Here is a 27,870-nt window from a genome sequence, read left to right on the forward strand (position 1 = left end):
CCGGCGTATCTACCAACACTGTGCTCTAAACAATATCATAGAGCCTCAACAGAAAGGATGCGCTAAGGGTTCCCTGGGTTGCAAAGAACAGCTTATCATCGACTCAGTCATTTCTAACCAGGCATTCATTAAAAAAAGAAACCTTTTTACTGCTTTTATTGACTATAAAAAGGCCTTTGATTCAGTACCGCATGAATGGCTAATAGATATATTGAAAATATACAAAGTAGATGATAACATAGTGACCTTTTTAAGGCATATAATGAGAGATTGGAAGACTAAAATTCACCTCCAAATACCTGGTGAAAACAATATCGAAACCGAAAATATCGCAATCAACCGGGGCCTATTTCAAGGAGACTCGTTGAGTCCATTGTGGTTCTGTTTAGCTTTGAACCCCCTTTCCCAACTATTAAACTCCACTGACTCAGGTTTTAGCATTAAAAGCAATAATACTGTGGTAGCGAAGCTCAATCATCTGTTGTATATGGATGATTTGAAATTAATGGCTTCCACTCGAGAACACCTAGAAGAGATGCTAAAAACTGTAGAAACATTTTCTAATGATATTAGTATGCAGTTCGGTCTAGACAAGTGCCGTGTTTTGAATATAGTCAGAGGAAAGGTACAGCCCGGTGGATTCGATATGCAAAATGGCCAGAACATCGAGGCCATGGGCGACAACGATATGTACAAATATCTTGGAGTAAAGCAGGCGCGGAAAATTGACCATAAGCAAATGAAAACTGAGATAACTACTGAGTTTATAAGAAGGGTAAAACAGCTGCTTCGTTCACAGCTTAACAGTAAAAATTTGTTTAAGGCACTAAACACCTACGCTTGTTCCGCGCTTAGCTATTCATTTGGTATTGTTAAGTGGACAAAAACGGATATAGAAAATCTTCAGCGAAAAGTACGAACACACCTCACAAAGGCACAAAAACACCACCCTAAAAGTGCAGTAGAACGAACGACATTACCCCGGTATTTAGGAGGAAGAGGACTTATGGATATAGGTGAGCAATTAGATAAACAAATTGCTAATTTAAGAACTTATTTTCAGATGCAGGCTGAGACATCTACTCTACATCGCGCTATCTGCGCAGTAGATGACACAACACCGATCAAACTGAGGGAAGCAGAACTACGCATAAACCACCTTACTAAGGACGAAAAAGTGCGCGCCTGGATGGGTAAACCTTTGCACGGGCGACATCCCAATGAGGTCAGCCAAGATTATGTCGACAATATAGCGTCGAACTACTGGTTGACATCAGGAAAGATGTTCCCTGAAACGGAGGGTTCATTACTGGCCATTCAGGATCAGGTTATACCAACCAGAAACTACCTGAAATATATCATCAAAGACCCTCAGGTTCAAAACGACAGATGCCGATATGGATGTCAAGCCCAAGAAACCATCCAACATCTTACAGGGGGCTGCCAGGCATTTGCTGCAACTGAATACAAGGAACGGCATGACGCAGTGGGAAAAATCCTTCATCAAGAGATAGCTATCAAGCTGGGACTTCTCCAAACGGACCATCTCCCGTATTATCAATACGTCCCTGAGAGTATGCTTGAGGATGGCAACTACAAGCTATACTGGGACCGCACTGTGCTCACAGACCAAACAGTGGCACATAATAGACCAGATCTCGTACTAGTTAATAAATTAACAAGACAAACAACACTAATTGATGTGGCGATACCTAACAACAATAATCTACGTAGTAAATTCACTGAAAAGATCGCCAAGTACAGAGATCTAGAAATTCAAATACGAAGGCAATGGAGAATGCAAAGTACCCAGACGATACCTATTGTTATATCTACTACTGGAGTCATTCCGAAGAACCTCCTCGAAAGCATAAAAAGGCTGGGTCTAAATGAACATCTTTACAAGACCATGCAGAAAGCTGTACTACTCGCAACGGCCAGATGTGTACGAAAATTTTTGGGAGATACACCTGCATACCAAGTCACCTAGGGCTCGATAACACGGAAAGAGTCCCACCAGCGCTCAATCCTTTTGATACCGTAGGTATCTGGGATGAGTCAATTTTCCCCTTAGAGGGAGTGTGAGCCGTATGGCTAAATCTGGGATAATAATAATAACCTGTGGGAGTTTTTTGTCAGTTCTTCTATCAGGCGCGGCCCCCTGCGAATGGGGGATACTTTCTGGGTATTCGTAGCGCCAGTACCCAGAGAGTAGCAGGGATACTTGCCGTGGAACAAAAACTGACACCTGGCAGTAGGTATAAAATGCACACCCATTGATATGGAGAATTATGGTTTAAGACGTGCCCTCGCCAGGGCACGTCTGGAGCCGGCGCTGGACGTGACAGCATGCGGGACGTCGGTGGCAGGGTGTTGAGGAGGCGGGCCCCTGTCACACAAACAGCTACAGCCCAACAACAAGAACAACAACCACAAGCGAGCCAAACAACAGCAAGAGCTCCACTCGCTGAAGGTGCTGCGCTGGAACATCAGCCGGCGCTTACTCAAGCGGGACGACCGAGGCAGCGCATGAAATGGACTGTGTCCATTAACGAAAGCATTTTGCGCTTCTATTATAAGGTGACCAACCTCGGTCAAGAAACGATCGGCTACAGACAACAGCTGTATGCCGAATTTTGCAGGGAGTACCCAGATATTCAAGTATCGGAGCAAAGAGTATCAGATCAATACCGGGTAATCATAAGAAACAACCTTATCCCAGAGACTAGACGCAATACGATCAAAAGCGAAGTCGAACGGGAGATTAATAACCAAGAGCTAGTTTTAGATCAAGTCCCTAATGAAATCCTTGATGAGCAGATTCCTGAGCTTCCCATACCAGAAACTCAACCTGACAATACACAGCAGGAAAACAACGAGTTGCGCGATAGTCTAGAAAGCGAAATGGCTCGTGCCGTACAAGAGTTTAATGGAACAAATCCACTTAGCAGACCACCGCTACCACGAATAAACTCTTGTAAGAAACTAGGTGCGCTGCTACAAATTGTGAATACTGAAGTCCTACCCAATTATGTCGTAGAAGCCCACACATTGGAATATCTGCATATGCTAATCTACTGTGCAGCAACAGCAATTGCCAATGTAATGGGCGTTAAGATCAGAACACGACGGGGTACTAATAACGGAAGGACTGGTAACAGAATTGCACCCTGGGAAAAAAGACTTCTCGGAAAAATTGAATTACTGCGTAGGGATATTGGTCAAGTCACAGAATATATAAGAGGTGTAACAAGTAGAAAAGTCATTAAGAGAGCTGAAGAAATAATGCGGAGCACTGCAAGACACTCGAGATACGATCCAGAAAATAACACAGCTCAACAGTGTTTGGATACATTAAAACAAAAACTCTCCATCTATTCAGGACGATTAAGAAGGTATAAAGTTAGTAACAACCGAAAATGTGACAATGCACTTTTTGAGAACTCTGAGAAGGCGTTTTACCGAAAACTCAATTCCACCGTAGAAAGTGTCAACAAGTCTTACCCAAGCCAAGAAGAAATTCATGAGTTTTGGGGAAATCAACTTTCCACACCAGCTGCTCTTAACAACAATGCTGGCTGGATAGAAGATACGACGCACAACTGTCACCACTACGTCACTGCTAACTACGAACCATTCACGACTGAAGAAGTCTCAAATGTCATCAAAGAGCTTCATAACTGGAAATCTCCTGGACCAGACGGAGTTCAGAACTTTTGGCTTAAAAAGTTTTGGAGTATTCATGAGTGCTTATCAACATTAATTAATCATGTTATTTCTAATCCGCAGGAATTACCATCATTTCTAACTCAGGGAACTACTTATTTAATACCCAAGGATCAAAATAACACCCAAGATCCATCCAAGTACCGCCCAATTACTTGTCTTCCAACTTTGTATAAATTGGTCACATCCTGTGTAACCCGGCGTATCTACCAACACTGTACTCTAAACAATATCATAGAGCCTCAACAGAAAGGATGCGCTAAGGGTTCCATGGGCTGCAAAGAACAGCTTATCATCGACTCAGTCATTTCTAACCAGGCATTCACTAAAAAAAGGAACCTTTTTACTGCTTTTATTGACTATAAAAAGGCCTTTGATTCAGTACCGCATGAATGGCTAATAGATATTTTGAAAATATACAAAGTCGATGATAACATAGTGACCTTTTTAAGGCATATAATGAGAGATTGGAAGACTAAAATTCACCTCCAAATACCTGGTGAAAACAATATCGAAACCGAAAATATCGCAATCAACCGGGGCCTGTTTCAAGGAGACTCGTTGAGTCCACTGTGGTTCTGTTTAGCTTTGAACCCCCTTTCCCAACTATTAAACTCCACTGACTCAGGTTTTAGCATTAAAAGCAATAATACTGTAGTAGCGAAGCTCAATCATCTGTTGTATATGGATGATTTGAAATTAATGGCTTCCACTCGAGAACACCTAGAAGAGATGCTAAAAACTGTAGAAACATTCTCTAATGATATTAGTATGCAGTTCGGTCTAGACAAGTGCCGTGTTTTGAATATAGTCAGAGGAAAGGTACAGCCCGGTGGATTCGATATGCAAAATGGCCAGAACATCGAGGCCATGGGCGATAACGATATGTACAAATATCTTGGAGTAAAGCAGGCGCGGAAAATTGACCATAAGCAAATGAAAACTGAGATAACAACTGAGTTTATAAGAAGGGTAAAACAACTGCTTCGTTCACAGCTTAACAGAAAAAATTTGTTTAAGGCACTGAACACCTACGCTTGTTCCGCGCTTAGCTATTCATTTGGTATTGTTAAGTGGACAAAAACGGATATAGAAAATCTTCAGCGAAAAGTACGAACACACCTCACAAAGGCACAAAAACACCACCCTAAAAGTGCAGTAGAACGAACGACATTACCCCGGTATTTAGGAGGAAGAGGACTTATGGATATAGGTGAGCAATTAGATAAACAGATTGCTAATTTAAGAACTTATTTTCAGATGCAGGCTGAGACATCTACTCTACACCGCGCAATCTGCGCAGTAGATGACACAACACCGATCAAACTGAGGGAACCAGAAATGCGCATAAACCACCTTACTAAGGACGAAAAACTGCGCACCTGGATAGGTAAACCTCTGCACGGGCGACATCCCAATGAGGTTAGCCAAGACTATGTCGACAATACGGCGTCGAACTATTGGTTGACATCAGGAAAGATGTTCCCTGAAACGGAGGGTTCATTACTGGCCATCCAGGATCAGGTTATACCAACCAGAAATTACCTGAAATATATCGTCAAAGACCCTCAGGTTCAAAACGACAGATGCCGATATGGATGTCAAGCCCAAGAAACCATCCAACATATTACAGGGGGCTGCCAGGCATTTGCTGCAACTGAATACAAGGAACGGCATGACGCAGTGGGAAAAATCCTTCATCAAGAGATAGCTAACAAGCTGGGACTTCTCCAAATGGACTATCTCCCATATTATCAATACGTTCCTGAGAGTATGCTTGAGGATGGCAACTACAAGCTATACTGGGACCGCAGTGTGCTCACAGACCAAACAGTGGAACATAATAGACCAGATCTCGTACTAGTTAATAAATTAACAAGACAAACAACATTAATTGATGTGGCGATACCTAACAACAATAATCTACGTAGTAAATTTACTGAAAAGATCGCCAAGTATAGAGATCTGGAAATTCAAATACGGAGACAATGGAGAATGCAAAGTACCCAGACGATACCTATTGTTATGTCTACTACTGGAGTCATTCCGAAGACCCTCCTCGAAAGCATAAAAAAGCTGGGTCTCAATGAACATATTTATAAGACCATGCAGAAAGCTGTACTACTTGCGACGGCCAGAAGTGTAAGAAAATTTTTGGGAGATACACCTGCATTCCAAGTCACCTAGGGCTCGATAACACGGAAAGAGTCCCACCAGAGCTCAATCCTTTTGATACCGTAGGTATCTGGGATGAGTCAATTTTCCCCTCAGAGGGAGTGTGAGCCGTATGGCTAAATCTGGATAATAATAATAATAATAATGAAGTAAACAAATGAAAACAGAGATAACTACTGAGTTTATACGAAGGGTAAAACAGCTGCTTCGCTCACACCTTAACAGTAGAAATTTGTTTAAGGCACTAAACACCTACGCGTGTTCCGCGCTTAGCTACTCATTTGGTATTGTAAAGTGGACAAAAACAGATATAGAAGCTTGTTGTGAAAACAACAGTTATTTACATTAATTTGCTTTTATAAAAATATCGCTCTGTAAATCTGTTGGGACAATCTGTATTGTGTTTAAAATATTTAATTCTCTGAAAAACTTGAGTGTAGCGTTGTGTGTTTCATAAAATAGACATCTGCATTTTTATCGTTTCGGGGTAAAAGCAGGTCATGTTGCCAAAGAAGTGTAACATGTGTTTTGCCCTTTTCAGGGCGAATAGTGTAAACTAAACTATCAAAGATAATAGTGCAGAGATTTGAATAGAATTTCAGCAGTCTCTTTCTGATGTCAGAGATGAACACTTTGTTCGCTTGTGCGTCTCTTTTCGCCGTAAAAATACTCTCTCCGCAATAATTAATAGATTAAAAAGACTCTTACGTTCTCTCGTTCGCTATTAAGACTATAATTTATCGTTAAGCCGCTTATTTGTCAAAATCGTTGTTGTTAATAAATGTTTTGTTCGCCGAATACCCTTATTTATCGCTAATACACAACCCTTTCTATCGTATTAATTAGCACCTTTAAAACCAGACCAAATCAAATTATTCGAACCAGTTCTCCTAAAAGTTCACTATTTTGTTTATATCGAAGGACGGGACATACGGGTGTGGTCCTAAAATATTCACCTATGTCCAATTAGGCAAAAGGTAATAATTAAACCATTTTTGCCACGGTGGGGTGAGATTGAATAAAAACTCACACCATTTGATGGTCTACATCGACCCGGATTTTTGGTTGGTTTTCGCGTTTGTGCCGCTTTTTCGGACATTTTTGTGTGTAATACCTCTACAAGACTTGTTAGTTCGCGTCGCGATAAACTCTAAGTAAAAGAAAGTGAAGTTATTGTGTGTGGTTAGTAGCTGCCACCTGTTGCTTTATCAATTGGACTAATTTGGTGAGATTTTTCCATTTTTTAAAACTTTTATTGCTGATCCAAGGTAAACTCTGCTCAAAGACATTTTACGGTCAAAAACACTTTTGTAGACATTTAACGTAGACGCTGTATCTCTCTGTGAAACTTAGGCTCTTATTCTCTCGCCGCGCTTGTTAATTGACAAAAAACTCTCCAGTGTAATTTAGATTTTGCCGCGTATCGATAGACTCTCTCTCGCCGTGTGTTCAATCGAATTCGAGATAGAAATGGAAGACCTCAAGAAAAAAAGGACGCCTTTGAAGGCTAAAATTACAAGAATCGAAAACTGGCTCTCACAAAAGGCTAGTACGGAAAAGGATGCGCTACAATTTCAATTTCGGCAAACAGAATTAAAAACCTGTTTTTTAAAATATGAAGAAATAATGGATCAGATAGACGAGATTGATGAAGCCGGTACTGAAGCAGAAGACAGGGTAACAACTGAGCAAAAATATTTCTCTATTCTCGCGGGCCTACAGCGTAAGATGGACGAGTTATTGTTGGGCCCCCCTCCTCTCAGATCAAATAGCACTCAGTCAACTGTGGCCACTGCTAAGGTTAGGCTTCCGGAGATCACCATGCAAACGTTCTGCGGGTCATTCTCTGAGTTCAACTCGTTCTACCAGCTCTTCGAGACGCTAATAGTGAACAATGAAGAACTCAATAATGTGCAACGATTTATTTACCTTAAATCGTTCCTGCGAAATGAACCCCTCCAGTTGATCGACAACATCGAAGTTATCGACGAAAATTTCGATATAGCTGTAAAAACTCTCAAAGATCGTTACGAAAACAAATCGCGAGTGATTAGCTTACACATTCAAAAATTGTTAAAGGCTCCATCTCTAGTTAAAAGTAATTCAAAGGCGTTACGCGAATTTTTAACTCTAGCTCAGCAGACGCTGCTCGCTTTGAAAAATATGTCCGTACCAATTGAGCATTGGGATTTACTATTAATTGAAATATTTTTACAAAAATTAGATTTTTCTACACATAGGGCCTTTGAATATGATATTGGGACAAAGACCTTACCTACCCTTTCACAGTTTTTTAAATTTCTCGAGAAAAAGTGTGATATTCAGGAAAAATTAAATGTTTCAGACCATGATAAAAAGGTTAATAACAGATCTCAATCAAAAGCATCTTTCTTCTCATCAGTTGACCAACCATCACACTCTTTCTCTGATAATAATTGTACTTTTTGTAGAAGTAATGCTCATAAGGTTTATCAGTGTAATGATTTTAAATGCCTCTCTTTACAGGAAAAATTTAATTTTGTAAAAGGTAAGAAACTGTGTTTTAATTGTTTGGGTAGTAAACATTTCTCTCAAGATTGCGGCTCTACTCGATCATGTACTTTGTGTGGGGGTCATCATCACTCATCCCTCCATGGAACCTCTGAAAATGTCTCTTCCTCTAGGAACATCAATAGGCAAGCTCTCTCTCGTGAGCGCAATGCTCAAACTCCTCAAAATTCTCAAGGTGCCTCTCGTGTTGTCGCTCCCATATCTACTCAGCATTCTTTTAATAATCGCAGCCAAAATGAAGCTTCTACTAGCTCATCCAGACCTCCTGTAGATATGCAAAATTTTCCAGATTCTCAGGCAGCCACATCTCTCTCAGCTTTATCAGTTAAAACTGATGTATTGTTGGCTACCGCTTTAGTAACCGTTTATTCGAAAGACGGCAGACCCATGCATGCCAGAGCGCTCCTAGATAATGGGAGTCAACATTCGTTTATCTCTCGTGATTTGGTTGAGAAGTTAAAACTCATCCCTTATTTTAAACAGCTACAGATATCAACCATATCCGAAAACACCTCACTCTCAAACGAAATGTTAAACTTAGAATTTTTCCCCTATAATGTAAAGGACAGAAGTTTTAAAACTTCTTTCGCTGTACTCGATAGTATAACTTGTAGGCTTCCTAGAGCTACTATAGATAGAAGTAAAATAAAAGTCCCACAGGATCTCACTCTCGCAGATCCCTCGTATTCTGTTCCGGGTAAAATTGATTTGCTTCTAGCTGGTGATATCTATAGTGAATTATTGACGGATGGATTTATACGGTTAGGAAAAAATCTTCCCATTCTTCAGAATACTCACTTAGGCTATGTTATTTTTGGTACAATTAATCCTCAGGTTTTTCACCGTAATTCACATTTGGCTATCTCTCAGTCAAATGTTTCTCTCTTTGTTCAATCCGAACCCGAAGAAAATCAGTTGGATAAGTTGCTTCAACAATTTTTCGAAATTGAAGAAGTTCCCCTCGTTAGTAAATTAACTCCCGATGAAGAATTAGCGGAACAAATATTTAGCAAAACTACTCTTGTATTACCTTCAGGCCGCTTTCAAGTAAATCTTCCATTTGTCTCTGAAAACGCTAATAAAATGTTAGGTGAATCCTTTAAAATGGCCTTTAAAAGATTTATGAAATTAGAACATAGGCTCTTAAAAAACGAAAGTACATACGCTCAATATAAATCTTTCATTAATGAATATCTTCTTCTCGAACATGCGAAAATAGTGCCTCTCTCTCTAACCAACGAAAAGTTAGAAAGTAAATATTTTCTACCGCATCACTGTGTGTTTAAGGAAGAATCTTTAACAACAAAGCTTAGGGTTGTTTTTGATGGTTCGATGAAAAGCTCTAGTGGTTATTCGCTCAATGATATTTTACTCAAAGGTCCTACTCTTCAACCGGAACTTTTTGACATTTTGCTACGGTTTAGATTGTATTCCTTCGTTTTTACAACGGATATACAAAAAATGTATAGACAAATTAGAATAAATCCTGCTCAAACCTCTCTTTTAAATATTCTGTGGCGTGACTCCCCTGTAAAAGACATTGAGTGTCTTGAATTGCAAACCGTAACGTATGGAACTAAAAGCGCTAGCTTTCAGAGTACTCGCTGTTTAATGGAACTGGCACGAAATCATCAGACTGAGTATCCTCTGGCCAGTGATGCTCTTCAAAATAGTTGTTACATTGATGACATTCTCTATGGCGCTAATGATGTACAGACTCTCCTTAAAGCTCATAAGGAAATAACTAGTTTGCTTGGAACCGCTTGTATCTCTCTCCATAAATGGTGTTCTAACTCAGACTTGTTTTTAAAAAATATCTCTTCTCTCTCTTCGAACACTACTTATGTAATAGCTCCAGATAATGGCTCCAATAAGGTTTTAGGTTTATGTTGGAATCCTATTCTTGACACCTTCTCAATCTCTCTCCCAAATTTTACCTTAAAGGACTCGTACACCAAGAGAGAAGTACTGTCAATGATTGCCCAAATATTTGATCCTCAAGGCCTAATTAACCCAGTTACAGTTGTCGCTAAATTAATCATGCAACAAATTTGGATTTCCAAAATTAATTGGAACGATATCATAGATGCAGATACGTTGCATGAGTGGCTAAATTTTGTTCGCAGTCTCTCTAATTTTAAGGATTTAAATATACCTCGGTGTCTCTTTTTAAGTCAAGAAATCACTAGTGTTGAGATTCACGCATTCTCGGATGCAAGTTTAAAGGCTTATGGAGCTTGCATCTACCTACGTGTGATTTATAGATCAGAACAAGTATCTTGTTCACTTTTAGCATCTAAGAGTCGTGTCGCTCCGCTAAAACCCTTGACTCTCCCAAGATTGGAACTCATGGGTGCGCTATTGTGTAGTAAGCTCACAGCAAGGATTGCTAATATTATTGAAGAAAAACTCTCTCGCTTAGACTCTATAAATATGTGGTCGGATTCAGAAATTGTTCTCGCTTGGCTTCGTTCGCATCCCTCTCGTTGGACTCAATTTGTAGCAAATAGGGTTGCACAAATTTTAGATAATTCTCCTAACGCTCATTGGAGGCACGTACGATCCAAAGAGAATCCTGCCGACATACTCTCCCGAGGAATGCTACCCGCTGAAATACTTAAATCTTCTTTGTGGTTTCATGGTCCTCAATTTTTGAATCAATCTCGGTTGGATTTGTTGAAATACAATCCAAAAGTTTATACCTCCAAGTTACTCGAAGAAAGGAAAGTAACTCTTCACATTCGAAATGATCAAATAGATTTTTTCACCTCTCTTTCTGATAGGTTCTCTAATTTTTCAAGGTTTGTAAGAACTTTAGCATTTATATTCAGGTTTGCCAATAATGCCAAATCGCCTTCTCATAAGTTATCAAATTCTCTTGAAGTAAGCGAACTTCAAAACGCTGAACTGAAGATTGTTAAGATGCTTCAGTATTCTTCTTTCTCGCTTGAGATTTCTGAGATTAAAAAAGGTAAAACTCTATCCAATAAGTCTATTTTACGCTTAAACCCCTTTTTGGATGAAAATGAAATGCTGCGTGTAGGAGGTCGCCTTGGTAACTCAGACGTCACATTTGATCAAAAATATCCTCTTCTCCTTCCCTCAAAAAATCGTGTAGTACGTCTCATTCTTCAGAGAGAACATATCAGACTTTGTCACTCTGGTCCTCAAAATACTTTATCTCAAATTCGACTTAAATATTGGCCTTTAAATGGACTACGTGAAGTTAAAAAGGTCATACACCAATGTATGGTTTGTTTTAGATTTAATGCCAAACCCGCTATTCAGATTATGGCAGATTTGCCAAAGGAACGTTTGCAATCCTCTCGAGTATTCGCTCATGTAGGATTAGATTTTGGTGGCCCCTTTCAGATTAAAGCTTCCAAACTCCGCAAAGCTCCCTTGATAAAATCTTATATTGCTCTTTTCGTTTGTCTATCGACTCGAGCTGTTCACATCGAAGTCGTGTCCGGCCTTTCTACAGAGACGTTTCTTCTCGCTCTAAAACGTTTTATTAGCCGTAGAGGCCTCCCTCAGACTATATTCAGTGACAACGCCACGAACTTTTTGGGAGCTCGTAATCAGTTGTTTGAACTTTATAAGTTTTTAAAAGAAAAAGAAAACTCTCGCTCTATTAATGATTTTTTGGCATCATCGCATATTCGCTGGAAAACCATAGTTCCTCGAGCCCCTCATCATGGTGGCATCTGGGAAAGCGCTATAAAGAGCGCAAAGCATCATATCCGTAGACTCATGGGTGATATTAAGCTCACTTTTGAAGAATTTACCACTGTTCTCACTCAAATTGAAGCTGTGCTCAACTCTCAACCGCTTTGCTCCCTCTCAAATGATCCCTCTGATCTAACCTATCTGACCCCTGGACATTTCTTGATTGGACAATCTCTTACGTCATTTCCTGAAAGGGATGTAATCCACATTCCCGAAAATAGATTAAGTTTATGGCAACATCTCTCTAAACTCCAGCAAATGTTTTGGAAAAAATGGTCAATTGACTACTTGAACAGACTCCAAAATCGCCCTAAATGGTTTCTTCCTCATAAGAACCTAGAGCCCAACGATCTCGTCTTGTTGATTGAAGATAACACTCCTCCTCTTTACTGGGCTCTAGCAAGAGTGATTGATGTCTTTCCCGGAAAGGATGGCCGAGTAAGAGTTGCATCGGTCAAAACTAAAGATGGAGTCTTCAAGCGCTCTATTAATAAATTGTGTCCTCTACCAAATGACTGTTAAAATTAAGTTAAGTTTAGTGTTTTCGCTTAAGAACGTTGTAAGTTGATTTATGTTAGGTTAGGTTTATGTTAAAGCCAGTGCTTCAACGCGGGGGAGTATGTTGTGAAAACAACAGTTATTTACATTAATTTGCTTTTATAAAAATATCGCTCTGTAAATCTGTTGGGACAATCTGTATTGTGTTTAAAATATTTAATTCTCTGAAAAACTTGAGTGTAGCGTTGTGTGTTTCATAAAATAGACATCTGCATTTTTATCGTTTCGGGGTAAAAGCAGGTCATGTTGCCAAAGAAGTGTAACATGTGTTTTGCCCTTTTCAGGGCGAATAGTGTAAACTAAACTATCAAAGATAATAGTGCAGAGATTTGAATAGAATTTCAGCAGTCTCTTTCTGCTCTCCGAGTTGAACACTTTGTTCGCTTGTGCGTCTCTCTTCGCCGTAAAAATACTCTCTCCGCAATAATTAATAGATTAAAAAGACTCTTACTCTCTCTCGTTCGCTATTAAGAATATCATTTATCGTTAAGCCGCTTATTTGTTAAATTCGTTGTTTTTTTTGTTAATAAATGTTTTGTTCGCCGGATACCCTTATTTATCGCTAATACACAACCCTTTCTATCGTATTAATTAGCACCTTTAAAACCAGACCAAATCAAATTATTCGAACCAGTTCTCCTAAAAGTTCACTATTTTGTTTATATCGAAGGACGGGACATACGGGTGTGGTCCTAAAATATTCACCTATGTCCAATTAGGCAAAAGGTAATAATTAAACCATTTTTGCCACGGTGGGGTGAGATTGAATAAAAACTCACAACAAAGCTCTTCAGCGAAAAGTACGAACACACCTCACAAAGGCACAAAAACACCATGCTAAAAGTGCAGTAGAAAGAACAACATTACCACGGAATCTAGGAGGAAGAGGACTTATGGATATAGGTGAGCAATTAGATAAACAAATTGCTAATTTAAGAACTTATTTTCAGATGCAGGCTGAGACATCTACTCTACATCGCGCTATCTGCGCAGTAGATGACACAACACCGATCAAACTGAGGGAACCAGAAATGCGCATAAACCACCTTACTAAGGACGAAAAAGTGCGCGCCTGGATGGGTAAACCTCTGCACGGGCGACATCCCAATGAAGTCAGCCAAGATTATGTCGACAATATAGCGTCGAACTACTGGTTGACATCAGGAAAGATGTTCCCTATGTTCCCTGAGACGGAGGGTTCATTACTGGCCATTCAGGATCAGGTTATACCAACCAGAAATTACCTGAAATATATCATCAAAGACCCTCAGGTTCAAAACGACAGATGCCGATATGGATGTCAAGCCCAAGAAACCATCCAACATCTTACAGGGGGCTGCCAGGCATTTGCTGCAACTGAATACAAGGAACGGCATGACGCAGTGGGAAAAATCCTTCATCAAGAGATAGCTATCAAGCTGGGACTTCTCCAAACAGATCATCTCCCGTATTATCAATACGTCCCTGAGAGTATGCTTGAGGATGGCAACTACAAGCTATACTGGGACCGCACTGTGCTCACAGACCAAACAGTGGCACATAATAGACCAGATCTCGTACTAGTTAATAAATTAACAAGACAAACAACACTAATTGATGTGGCGATACCTAACAACAATAATCTACGTAGTAAATTTACTGAAAAGATCGCCAAGTACAGAGATCTAGAAATTCAAATACGGAGGCAATGGAGAATGCAAAGTACCCAGACGATACCGATTATTATGTCTACTACTGGAGTCATTCCGAAGACCCTCCTCGAAAGCATAAAAAAGCTGGGTCTGAATGAACATCTTTATAAGACCATGCAGAAAGCTGTACTACTCGCGACGGCCAGATGCGTACGAACATTTCTGGGAGATACACCTGCATTCCAAGTCACCTAGGGCTCGATAACACGGAAAGAGTCCCACCAGAGCTCAATCCTTTTGATACCGTAGGTATCTGGGATGAGTCAATTTTCCCCTTAGAGGGAGTGTGAGCCGTATGGCTAAATCTGGATGAAGTAAAACAGAAACAATCAATTGCTAAATTTAAAAATTTAAACAAACTGCAAATTTCATAGTCTACCTAGTGGTAGGGAAGCCCAAGCGAGGAGTTTTGCAGTTACTCGAGCGCGTCAGATTATCATATACTGATCTGGTTGTTATTAAGAGGTAAGGGTTGAAGTGCTCCTTTATAAGATAATAACATCCACCATCAATATTCAATGAAGCTATATAACAACTTTTACCTACTGATATCTTTAGTTTCTTGTGGGTCCTACGATGCTGTATAATTTGTAAACAGCGAAACCGGTCGCCCATCCTTTCCTTTGGATGTAATAAAACCAATTAAAGGATTGTGAGTAGAGAACTTATTTCCCTAACATACACTTCGTACCCTAGTCATTGCGAAAAGCTTCTGCAATTTCACCATCACAACTTATTTTTATATATATATATATATATATATATATATATATATATATATATATATATATATATATATATATATATATATACAGTCGGAAAAATGAAAGAATACCCATGAACGATCACATTAATTACTTATTTTGTAGTTGCTGTCATTTTCTATAAATAACAAACTTTTGTTATAGAAAAAGACAGCAAATACAAAATAAGTGATTGATGTGATCGTTCATGGGTATTCTTTCATTTTCCGACTGTATTTCTGTTTTCTCTTTCAGATACGTACGTATGTACTTATAACATATTAGCACTAATTTACTTATGATCTAGTTACAGAGGTTCTCAATCTGTGGTACATGTACCACTGGTGGTACATATCATTATTGGCGGTGGTACACAAAACACAAAAAAAATTAAAATCGTAGTACTTAGTAAGTACTGATAATACAATTTAAAAATATAGGTGGTACCAAAAATAATAAAAATAACTGTGGGTGGTACTTCACTCAAAAAGGTTGAGAACCGTTGACTAGTATATTTTTCTAAAAATTTAACTTTTGAAATGTTTTGTTTTAAATCTGTTTCTATTACCTTCGGGTATAATACCTTTAAAATCAGTTAATTAAATTTAATAAAATATCACGACGTGTAAATCACATCAAAACTGTGCCAGTTTTTTACCTGAACACCCTGTAAATAATTAAGCAATTGCCGTTCAAAAAAAAAAGCGCCAGCATATAGAACTATTAAATAAACGTGAGTTCAATATTTTCCCATGCGAATTTTACCAATTTTAACAGAAATTTAAACATGTTATTTAGTTTTCGAACTGCATACATGCAACGCTTGTAGTTGATCATTTAGCGACCGTACAGTAACCTTTTGGGTGTAAATATTAATAACCATAACCCATAACCATTATTTTGCTTCTAAGAAAGATCAAAACATGAAAGGATCAACGTGAAAATGTAACAGCAGGTTAGAAGCGAAATAATAATTATATTTTACTTATATAGTACGTCAAATTCTACGAAGAAATTAATAAAGAAATAATGGCAAACAAAGCAACGTATGTATAGAGATTTAAAATTTCTGGAAAATCTGGGTACCGGAAGCCGGAATAAACCTGTTTTTTCCCGAAAAAAAAAAAAGAAAAATACGGAAAAATTTAAATTTGTTACAATATACTAAACAAATTCTGCATCCCGTATCAAAATCGATAAATTTAGTAGAATTGGGTAGATCTTTATTATCAGAAGTGCCTTTTGTCTTTAAGTATATTCTTTATTCTTTACGTGCCATCTCCGCGACGAAGGTTGGCAGTCATCATTGCTATTCTAATTTTTGACACTACAGCCCGAAAGAGTTCAGTTGAGCTGTATCCAAACCATTCTCTCCCAGGCAACCAAATAACGTTTACAAAACGTTGAAAAAACGGCATAATTATCACCAAAAGACGTCAGTTTATCACGTTTTTTCGACGTCGAAAATCACGTGAATATGTCCCACCATAAATCACGTCATTTTTATCACGTTTTAAATACGTGATATGAAAAACGTAGTTTTTACGTCGATTTTGCGTCGTTTTTTAGATTAATTTTTCATTTTATGGTTTTAGAAACACACAATAATTGAATGGGTCCGCCACATGGTTTGTTTTTGAGAAGTCAAAGAAAAAGTTTTATATTGTGATAATTGTGAGTTTATACATTATAAAGATGAGTTGTAACAAAAATGAACTTCTGTTGGAGTGATATACTCCAACAGAAGTAAGGAAAAAAAAGAAATGAAAACTAAATATAACTAAATAGTTAAATAGTTGGGGCTCTTATGAAAATAAAAGGGGCTTCCCCATTGAAGCCGAAGTAGGGAAAAATAAAAAAAATACTACTTTGCAGTTGTTCTGAAGAAAGGGGAATTAGAAGGGATAGAAGTAGAAGTGGGAAGAGACAGAGGCAAACTGAATAGAGTTGGCTAGCTATCGATGCAAGAGAGCAACTTGACACTCAAGGATGGATACGGCTCGTTTGCATGCCTGTCGAAGAACAGTAGCTCTATATAGATAGTAATGATGACTAAAAGATGAAATAATAAAATAAGAATAATGTACTGAAAATGAATGGAGATGAATAATGACTAAAAACGAACAAAATAAATAAAACTAACTAATCATGGGCGCCATGAAAATGATCTTCGATCATTTTCCCAGGTATCTTATACTGCTGTCAAATATTAAATATATCAAACCTGTAATAACAAACATAAAGGAATAATAAAATTCATGATATACAAAATAAATAAATATTTATTAAAATTAACTACCAGATTTTTAACAATCTCTGAGTTAAGCAAGTTCATATTATGCTGTGACTCTAACATGACAAAAGTTATACAGAGGTTATATCTAAGATAACAACAATAATGTTATCTGTTACAAAATTACAGGTATTAGTACCTCTTACTTACATATAGGGTACAAAATTACATAAGTCTTCTACCAAATGGTTATAGTACGCCTGCTACGTACAACTGAATTGAAACCGACAAAGATGAAAATAATACAAATAAATAGGCCCAAGCCTCACTAAGGGAAAATACAATAATGAATAAATAAAGTTAAATATACAATTGACTAAAGTAGAAATGAAGTTGAGATAAATACCGACGATGACCTAAATTAACCGAACAAATGGAATAAAGCGAATAACAGTAAAATATTTGGGAAACAAGCAAGTAATATTACAAAATAAATTTAACCGAATTACATAAACCAATATCAAAGCAATAATAAAGTATTAAAAACCTAATTTTCTCTAGGCTTATTCCTGTGCACAAGAAGTTACCGTAGATACAAAGTTTGGGAACCAAATAATCTAATATACAAATATGTCAAAAAAAACCAGAGGTAACCTAAATCTGGAAAAAAAACTGTGTATTTAACAGATAGTCTGAAATATAAAAAAAAACCAATAGTTACTACAACACCTCACTAAATGTTCCCAAACGAGGTTGCGGTTGCATCCTAGAAAATGATGCACCAGGATGGTGCGACCCCATGACTCCTGTAGGCCCAGGTGCCAGGACGAAAATTGAGCTGGAACGCTCCCATAGCTTGTTCCCAAAAAGACGTATTCCCTGGCGACTTATGGTTGGAGATTGGCCTCGCGGTGTTTCGAGGTGTTTTAAGTTCTCACATGGGTGGCTACAAAAAACATAACTCCCGTTTATTTCAATTTCCCAAGTATACAATAAATCAAAGAAAAGGAAGAAAAACTAGGAAAGTGTTTTTTTTTTGAATAGATAGTAATAAAAAAACACACAAAAAGAGACCTCTTAATTACTGAAGTACTTGACCTTGACAAAGTTTATGTGAGTTCTCATTACAGACATGTGGATTTGGAATAAATATGATTTCTTTGAAGTAATTATTATGGGTACTTATAAATGATATTAGAAGTTACTTTCATCATCATCAACCCGTACGCGTCCACTGCTGGACATAGGTCTCCCTCAGCTCTTTCCATATTTCTCTGTTTTGTGCGGCTTGCATCCAGTTGCCGACAATACGTTTCAGATCGTCAGCCCATCTGGTTGGTGGTCGTCCTCTGCTCCGTAGTGCTTCTTCTCGTGGCCTCCACTCGACAATACGTTTTGTCCATCGGTTGTCTGACAATCTGGCGACGTGTCCTGCCCAATTCCACTTAAGCGACGCGATTCTTTCGACGGCGTCCGCTGTTTTTGTTCTACGACGTATTTCTTCGTTTGGGATTCGGTCCCTCAGGGAGACACCCAACATCTGGCGCTCCATAGCCCTTTGAGTAATGCGAATCTTGTTCACTACCTTTTTTGTGAGTGTTAATGTTTCCGCTCCATAAGTGAGTACAGGCAATACACACTGGTCAAAGATTTTCCTTTTCAGGCATATGGGTAAGTCCGATTTAAATGCATAGCTCAGTTTACCAAACGCTGCCCAGGCTAATCCTATGCGACGTGGGAGCTCGCACGTCTGGTTATCTCTTCCCAACCGAATTTCATGTCCCAAGTACTTATAAGATGCAGTCTGCTCAATATTCATTCCATCAAGAACAATATTACGATTTAGCACCAGATTAGTCATTATTTGCGTCTTGTTGATGTTAATCTTTAGTCCGACCTCTAAGGAAGCGTGATATAACTTGTTCAACATTATTATTGCATCATCCATACGATCGGCTATAAGGACGATGTCATCTGCCAATCTCAAATGACTGAGCTTCTCTCCATTTATGTTGATACCATATTCGTTCAGATCTGCCTTCTTAAAACTGTGTTCCAAAAGGGTTGTGAACAACTTTGGTGAGATGGTGTCTCCTTGCCGTACTCCTCGCTGTATACAGAATGTATTTGTTTGTTGATCAGATAGTCTTACGCTAGCCGTTGCGTTGTGGTAGATATATTTTATCATGTTAGTATAGCGATAATCTATTCGGCATTCTGTCAATGCTTTTAACATTTTCTGCTGGTTTATGGTATCGAACGCTTTCTCGTAGTCCACGAATATCAGTGCCAATGGTTTGTTGTATTCCGCAGACTTCTCGATCAAGTTTTTTATTACCAGTAAGTGGTCGTTAGTGCTGTATCCGGATCTGAAGCCAGCTTGTTCTCTAGGCTGATAGAAGTCTAACTTAGCCTCCAGTCTCTTTTTGATAATTTTTGTGAAAAGTTTATATATGTGTGATAGCAGACTGATAGGACGGTAGTTTTTTAGATCTGTTATGTCACCTTTCTTGTGCAATAAAACAATGACTGCATTGTTCCATTGAGAAGGCGTTTTTCCTTGGTAAATGCATTCGGTGAAAAGTTTGGCCAAAACCTGGATAATTTTATTTCCACCTTGTTTGATTGCCTCGATCACTACTCCGTCATCGCCAGGGGATTTATTATTTTTCATTTCTGAAAGTGTCTTTTTAACTTCGTATGGTGTTACTTCTGGCATTAATTCTGATCCCTGGTTTGTGATTTTGGACAGGAGCTGATCTTGCCTTGCGTTGGTGCTCTCATACATTTCGCGATAAAACGATTCGACAACCTTAAGGATTTCGGCTCTATCCGTAGCAATGCTGTTGTCTTTATTTCTTATTCTGTACATATTTTTGTTGCCAATGTTATTCGTATTTCGCCGCAAAACTTTTAAACTTTTGTTTTCTTGAATTATTTGAGTTATTTCTCTTGTATTGTTTTCTCTTATGTCTTTTCGGATCGACCGGTGGATATCTTTATTTAATTTCTTCAGTGTTGTGTAGTTGGAGTCGTATTTTTCCGTCAGTTGTCTTCTTTTACTTATTAACTCTTTGGTATTTTGGCTTAATTTTTCTTTATGGGTCACGACCGTCGGGCAGCACTCCCTTTCGGTTTCTTTAAGTGCCTCCGTTATGAGATTGTTTGCTAGTTCGATGTCTTCTATTTCGTTTTCTAAGTCTTGTATACGTCTGGTTAGTATATCTTCATAGAGGTCGTTGTTTTCTGGAGGAATCCATTTCTTCTTTCGTGTTTTGAAGATCATCTTTGTTCTTTCCAAGTTGACATTTAATTGTATCCTTGCTCGGATTAATCTGTGGTCGCTTCCTATCGAAAATTTGTTAAGTACTTCAATATCTTTAATTATTTCTTTTCTGTTCGTTATGATAAAATCTATCTCATTTTTGACACTGCCATCTGGGCTTATCCATGTCCATTTACGCTGAGGCTTTTTATCGAAAAAAGAGTTCATCACGGATAAATTTTCCTGGTGTAAGAAGTTAAGCAGTCTTTGCCCTCGTTCATTTCTTTCGCCGTAGCCATACTTGCCCATTGCTACTTCTGCATCATCTTGTTTAAAGCCCATTTTCGCGTTAAAGTCGCCCATAACTATTGTGTAGTATGCTGGTGTAGTATGTAATGCTGTTTGTAGGTCGTCATAAAATATTTCAGTTTCTTCATCCGAGTGGCTAGTCGTTGGAGCATATGTCTGAATTATCTTAAGGTTATATCTTGCATTTAATTTGAAGATGAGGTACACAATCCTGGGACTTATGCTGTTAATTTTAATTATATTTTGGGTGTGCTTTCTATGTATAATGAATCCTACTCCACTATTTGAAGTGTCTTCTTCTCCTCTAAAATGAAATAAGTGCCCCGATTTAAGGGTAATTTGCGCTTCTCCTCTTCGTCTGATTTCACTGAGGCCGATGATGTCCCATTTTATGGTTTTCAGTTCTTCCTCCAGTTCCATCATCTTCTGGTCCGATATAAGAGTTCTAACATTATATGAGGTGATATGCATTTGTCGTTCTTTGTGGTAGCCTGATCTTTTCCGGGGATTCTTAGCACCCTCTGCTCCAACCCTTTTCCACCCGCTACCTTGGCTGGGGGTGTTGGAGCCGCCGGAGACTGAGGGCCGTTCAGTAGTTTCGTCTTTCATGGAAATTTGCTTTTGGGGTTTTAGCCATTAAAACGCCACGCTTGGCTAGTGCGTGTTGGCGAGTTGGTTAGGATGTGGAAGGAGGAAATGGTGGAGATGGGAATGCTTTGGGTTTGGACATGGTTTCCCCGGTAAAGGGATGTTGGGGAAATCCATGAGCTCGCGTAGGGCAGGTGTGCTATTCCTGAAGTAGATCTATTCCCTACCGGGATCGCAGAGAAGTATCTACCCGCTACCACCTTTAGTGTTACTTTAGTATAACCAAAAAAAATTAAAACTATTAGAATTTTCTCTGAATGAATATTATCTATAGATATGGGACTAATTAAAAGATATTACTTATAGATAATAGAATAATTAAAAGAACAATTCACTGATTAAATTTACACATCGCACACATCAGAAAGAATATATATTTTGTCACCTGGAACAAGAGTGACAACAGGTGGTTATAAAAACTATTTATAAAAAACAGATATTGCTATTTACCGTGTGATACGATGATGTTGTGCAGAAATCCCATTGGATTAATTACTTATTCCTTCCACAAATAAGTTTTTGGTGATCCAAACTCCAAAATTCACATGTTGGAGGTCTAACCTCTAAATTTGACCTACTATTTGCACACGCCACCCATCCATGCTCGTTGAATCTCCAACCACAAGTGCCACGTGCCACGGAACTTCTCCCTCACCTTCCAAGAGGAGCATCTCAAACGACCACAGAACATGAATTAAATGTCACGGAACGATTCTACAATTGTTCCGCAGACGTCGACGTGTGACGTCACATAAGTGGTCCTTTACGAGAAAGTTACAGAAATTAATTGGGAGGTCAAGAGAAAATAATTATAAAAAATAATTAAAGAGCTAAAATTATATTATAACGGGTGGACCGTTACAGAGTGATACAGTTTGTATTTTGTATTTAAAAACTGTATTACTAACCCTTAAAATGTATAAACTCACCATTATCACAATAAAACTTTTTCTTTGACTTCTCAAAAACAAACCATGTGGCGCTTACAACATTATTCGGCAGACCCATTCAATTATTCGTATGGGCATTGTTAGTATTGCAATTTTTCCATTTAATTAAAACCAGATGGAATGCTCGTTAAAATGCATAGAATTACAATATCCTCAATGCAACATATATAACATACATAGAATTTTCACTTTTTATATTATAAGTATTTACTGTGTCAAAAGTGAAACAACATATAAACTAATAAATCATTTATTAACAAATTAAACATTTAAGTCACAATTTAATAACAAACTTAAGTTTAAACCAATTAAGTTATATAATATATATAATTATTATTATAATTATACTATAGTATTTTTACTACAAAAGCGTTATTACGTAGGTCAAAATTTTTGACGTAAGAGAACTGTCAAAACATTAGAATGTGACTTTGCCATGTTTATAATAATTATAATAAACATGGCAATAATGAAGTCACATTCTAATGTTTTGACAGTTCTCTTACGTCAAAAATTTTGACCTACGTAATATCGCTTTTGTAGTAAAAATACTATACACACTTTAAAGGTACGATTCCAACAACGACTGCAGACGGCAGTTACAGTTGTTATCATGACAGACGTCATTATTTTGCACTATTAATTTGCATAATTATTAGCAAATGACGTTCTGCCGGACAGCAGTTGCAGTCAGATGTCGGAATCAGTCTCATAGTGCAAAGTAGTAACGTCCATAACGCCGAGAACTGCAACTGATGTTTGCAGTTGCCGTCTGCAGTCGTTGTCAGAATCGTACCTTTAGTCAGAATATACAAATAAGACCCAATATATTGAATTTCAATGAAAACTATCTGCTTTATACAGGGTGTCCAGAAACTCTACCCACAAACGAAGACAGGAGATTCCTCAGATAATTTTAAGACAATTTAACCCAATTCACCTAGTCCGAAAATGCTTCTTAAGGGAGCTAGAGCTCTTTGAAAATGGCGTCGTGAAATTAGTTTTTCTTAAATACCTCCAGAACGCTTCTATTTAGAAAAACGAAAATTGGTATGCATATTTACTTTTCCGAGATGAATCGATTCCATCCATTGCAAATTTCTAGTACCGGTCATAGGCGTGCGTTTTGGGTAGAGCAACGGGTATTTTATCGCATAACTTTTTTGTTCTTAACTTTTATGCATTTTTGACACCGGATTATTAAATTGTGAGATATTCTAGTACTAAAAGGTACTCTTGATTTAAGTCGGTAGGACACACCGTTTTCTAGAAAAATCGATTTGAAAGTTTTTCGTTTTTGGAATTTGAAAAAAAATTGAAAGTACTTTTCAACAAAAAACGAAGTATTTTACCAACATAAAGTAAGAGTAACTTTTAGTACTCGAATACCTCATAATTTAATAATCTAGTGTCAAAAATGCTCAAAAATTCAAGACAAAAAAGTTATGCTATAAAATAACTGTTGGCCTACCCAAAACGGACGCCTATGACCAGTACTAGAAATTCGCAATTAATGAAATCGATTTATCTCTGGAATATAAATAAATGTACCAGTTTTCGTCTTTCTAAACAGTTTTTTTTTAATTTTTTTTATTCAAAAAGCGAAAAGTTTTCAAATCGATTTTTCTAGAAAACGGTGTGTTCTATCGATTTAAAACAAGAGTACCTTTTAGAAAAAAATACTTCCCAATTTAATAATCCAGTATCAGAAATGCGTAAAAGTTAAAGATAAAAAAGTTATGCGATAAAATAACCGTTGCCCTACCCAAAACGGACGCCTATGATCGGTACTAGAAATTTGAAATGGATGGATTAGATTTATATCTTGAAGATAAATACGTGTACCAATTTTTGTTTTTTTAAATAGAAGCGTTCTGGAGGTATTTAAGAAAAACTAATTACAAGACGCCATCTTCAAAGAGCTCTAGCTCCCTTAGGAAGCATTTTCGGACTAAGTAAATTGGGTTAAATTATCTTAAAATTATCTGAAGAATCTCCTGTCTTCGTTTGTCGGTAGAATTTCTGGACACCCTGTATTTATAAATTTTAAGAAAGACGATTGAATGATAAAAAATAGGACAAAACTATAATAGTCTGTGTTCTCACATATATTTCCATACTCTCATAATCCTCAAATTGATTTCAAATAATTATTACAAATTTTTGCATACAAAAAGATCTACACTGGGATTTCTCAGACAGGACATTTTTCTTCTACCTATGCTGAGCCTTCCTTGAATCCTTCCCTGCATTATTAATTTTAGGAGTTCATATCTGTCACCACGTGATATATGACCCAAGTATTGCAGTTTTCTGATTTTGATGGCTATACACCAATATGAATTTAACCATAAATAATCAGCCAGTTGAAAGAGTTACGTCCTACAAATATTTAGGGGTCTGTTTCACTGATACTAATGACCAGACAAGAGAAATCAAGAGGCGAATTGAGATAGCGAGACAATCGTTTGTCAAAATGAAAAAGTTCCTATGCAGCCGGGACATAAATATAAACTTAAGAACGAGAATGTTAAGGTGCTATGTTTTCTCCGTTCTGCTGTACGGCATGGAAGTGGACTCTGAAAAAGATAAACATCAAAAACATTGAGGCATTCGAGATGTGGTGTTACAGAAGAATGTGGAAAATACCATGGACAGAAAGAGTAACAAACCAAGATGTTTTGCTGAAGATGGGGAAGGAATGCGAAGTCATAAAAACCATACAAACGAAAAAACTGGAGTATCTAGGCCACATAATGAGAGGAGAAAAGTACTCTCTGCTTAGACTCATAATCCAAGGAAAAATTTCGGGAAAGAGAAATGTGGGACGTAGGAGGATTTCCTGGTTGCGAAATTTAAGGGAGTGGTATGGGTGCAGTTCAATACAGTTGTTCAGAGCTGCAGCCAACAAAGTTAAGATGGCTGGGATGGTAGCCAACCTCCGATAGGAGACGGTACTGCAAGAAGAAGAAGATTTTGATGGAATCCAGTATCTCCCTGGCTGTTCTCTATCCTTCCTAGTAGGTACTTTTTCAATGGTTATTCTGTCTGTCCAGGAGATTCTCAGCATTCTTCGATATGTCCAAATTTCAAATGCTTTCAATCTATTGAGACATTCTTTCTTAAGAGTCCATGACTCCACACCATACAAAAGAACAAAAAATACATAACACTTTACTACTCGTTTTCCAAGATTAAGGTTGAGGTCTCTGCTACATAATATTTGTTTCGTATTTGTTTTGTTCTTCTAGCCTTTTCTATTCTAATTCTGATTTCTTTATAGGAGAACAATTGACTGAAGACTAACTAATGGAAACCACAGACTTCATTTCTGAAATGGCTCGTTCACTAAATCCAGTTGTAGGGAAGGTATGGCAAATCTAAATTTTTTAGTGGAAATTCTTTATGGGATAGTGCGAATATCCCATTATATGGGAACTCATCCCGTTATATGGTGGCAAGGTTTGTGTATATCGCAGCCACTTATGCCAATTGCCACCCGAATTTTAAATTGACTTCTATCTTCCGCCTCTTCAGAAAGAAACTGGTCTTTACACGGTCTATTACATACAAGCAACAGAAATAAATTATCACAGCAAAAAATTCAGAAGTTGGTTACTATTCATTAAAATTTGGTTATAAATGAAAAACAGACATTTGTTTACGATGCTAGACCAGATCCACTTTTAGAAGAGACTGACAAAAATCATGTTGTTTTGTCCGTCCAGGATGATGAAGCCGCGATCGAGTTTGAATCAGATGCTTGATCTGAAAATTCAGATTCAGACTAAGATGCAAATGTACCACTGAGCGCGTTGGTGAAATAATGTGCTTTCTACCTTTAAGTTTCGGTTTTAATACTTTCAATTATTACATAATAACAAGAATAAAAAACCGCCAAACGCCGTAATAGAGGAGTCACTGAAGGTTTTCACCTCCGATTTCGTTGAACCTTTATCGATTTTCATGAAAATTGGTGAGTAGTTAGAAGATACTTCAAGGAACAAAGGTGACATGATGCCAACTTGCGCTTTTACCCTGGGGGTAAATGCCACCCCTTCTCGTGGGCGAAATTTTTTTTATTAAAAATAATACCAGACATCGATAGAGGGACAACTTCTAATCAAAATTTGTTATATAGAGTTATTAACATAAATCAATACTTTTTGAGTTATTAAATATCAAAGATTTTATTTTTTCTTAAAAAATGCATGTTTTAAAGCTGTTTTTCACGTATTACTCAAAAACTATAAGCTTCTGTAAAAAAGTTATTATTTCCAAAATTAAAGATAATAAAAAATGTATTACACTACGTACTTAAAGAACTAAACTAATGTTATTTCAAAGTGAGTTATGGATAATTGAATGTATATTTTTTTCGACGAGTACTCAAATCTAAGTATTTAAGCTTGCATAACGGGAAAACGATGCATTTTATAGAATATACTTGTTAAACACTTGTCAAAGTACTTCGGAATACCTATCAAATGAGCTACAGTATAAGTTAGTAGCATCAAAATTAAGCAAGTTATGATGAAAATAAGAGAACCCTTTCGATTTTTTTAGGAAAAAGTGAAAAATAAAACATACGCTATTTCCACAAAAATTAAAATTTGTAGTAATCCTCACAAGAATTTCTTTAGGTTAACATAGTTAATGATTTCAACAATTTTGACCGGTTTAGAATGCATATTTTTGAAAAAAAGATATAATTAAAAAAAAATCAGAATTTTTAAAATTACCGTACTTTTCATTTTCTTTTGATAATAACTTCAAAAATTATCAAGATACGTAAAAAATGACATATAACCAAATTTTAGTTTTTTCTGTTCCAAATATTTTATCCATTTTACTATTTCCGTAGAGTAAAAAATAACCGAGATAGACACGTTTAAAATTTCAATTTTGCTGCGAGAACCATGTAGCCCGGGCCATTTACCCTTTTATTTTTAAAAAAGTAAGAGGTTTAAAAGACTAAATTTGACGTTTTTTAATAGCTGTTGGAATCAGCTTTTGATTAGTTGTTAGGTGAACCTGATATCTTAAAAATTAACGGAGTTATTTACAAAAAAACAATAACATTTTTTGGAAAAATTTTTAAAAGATAAATTTTGAAAAAAAATTGGTGCATAAATTTTAATGCTATCAACTTGTTCGAGGACTTATTTGATAGATATTTCTAAGAACTTTGACAAATGTTTAATAAGTTTATGTTATAAAATGCTTCATTTTCCCGGTATTTAAGCTTGAATACTTAGATTTGGGTACTCGACGAACGAAATATACATTCAAT

General features: G+C 37.3%; 1 protein-coding gene across 1 annotated transcript; it reads left to right on the top strand.

Annotated features, from left to right (window-relative positions):
• The first annotated feature begins 7,371 nt into the window (after positions 1 to 7,371).
• LOC126882689 (uncharacterized) lies at positions 7,372 to 26,344 on the top strand. The gene is made up of 3 exons (XM_050647666.1): positions 7,372 to 8,808; positions 8,935 to 9,498; positions 26,231 to 26,344. The coding sequence occupies exons 1-3, from the start codon at positions 7,372 to 7,374 to the stop codon at positions 26,342 to 26,344; spliced, it is 2,115 nt and encodes a 704-aa protein (XP_050503623.1).
• Positions 26,345 to 27,870: the final 1,526 nt, after the last annotated feature.

This window comes from Diabrotica virgifera, chromosome 3 (assembly GCF_917563875.1).
Source record: "Diabrotica virgifera virgifera chromosome 3, PGI_DIABVI_V3a".
In the NCBI taxonomy this organism is placed as follows: Eukaryota; Metazoa; Arthropoda; class Insecta; order Coleoptera; family Chrysomelidae; genus Diabrotica; species Diabrotica virgifera.

Coding starts and splice junctions, on each gene's coding strand:
- LOC126882689 (XM_050647666.1), top strand. CDS start 7,372: ATGGAAGACCTCAAGAAAAAAAGGACGCCTTTGAAGGCTAAAATTACA. Junction 8,809..8,934: donor TATTGTTGGCTACCGCTTTA/GTAACCGTTTAT, acceptor TATTTTAAACAG/CTACAGATATCAACCATATC. Junction 9,499..26,230: donor TACCTTCAGGCCGCTTTCAA/GTAAATCTTCCA, acceptor AATGAAAAACAG/ACATTTGTTTACGATGCTAG.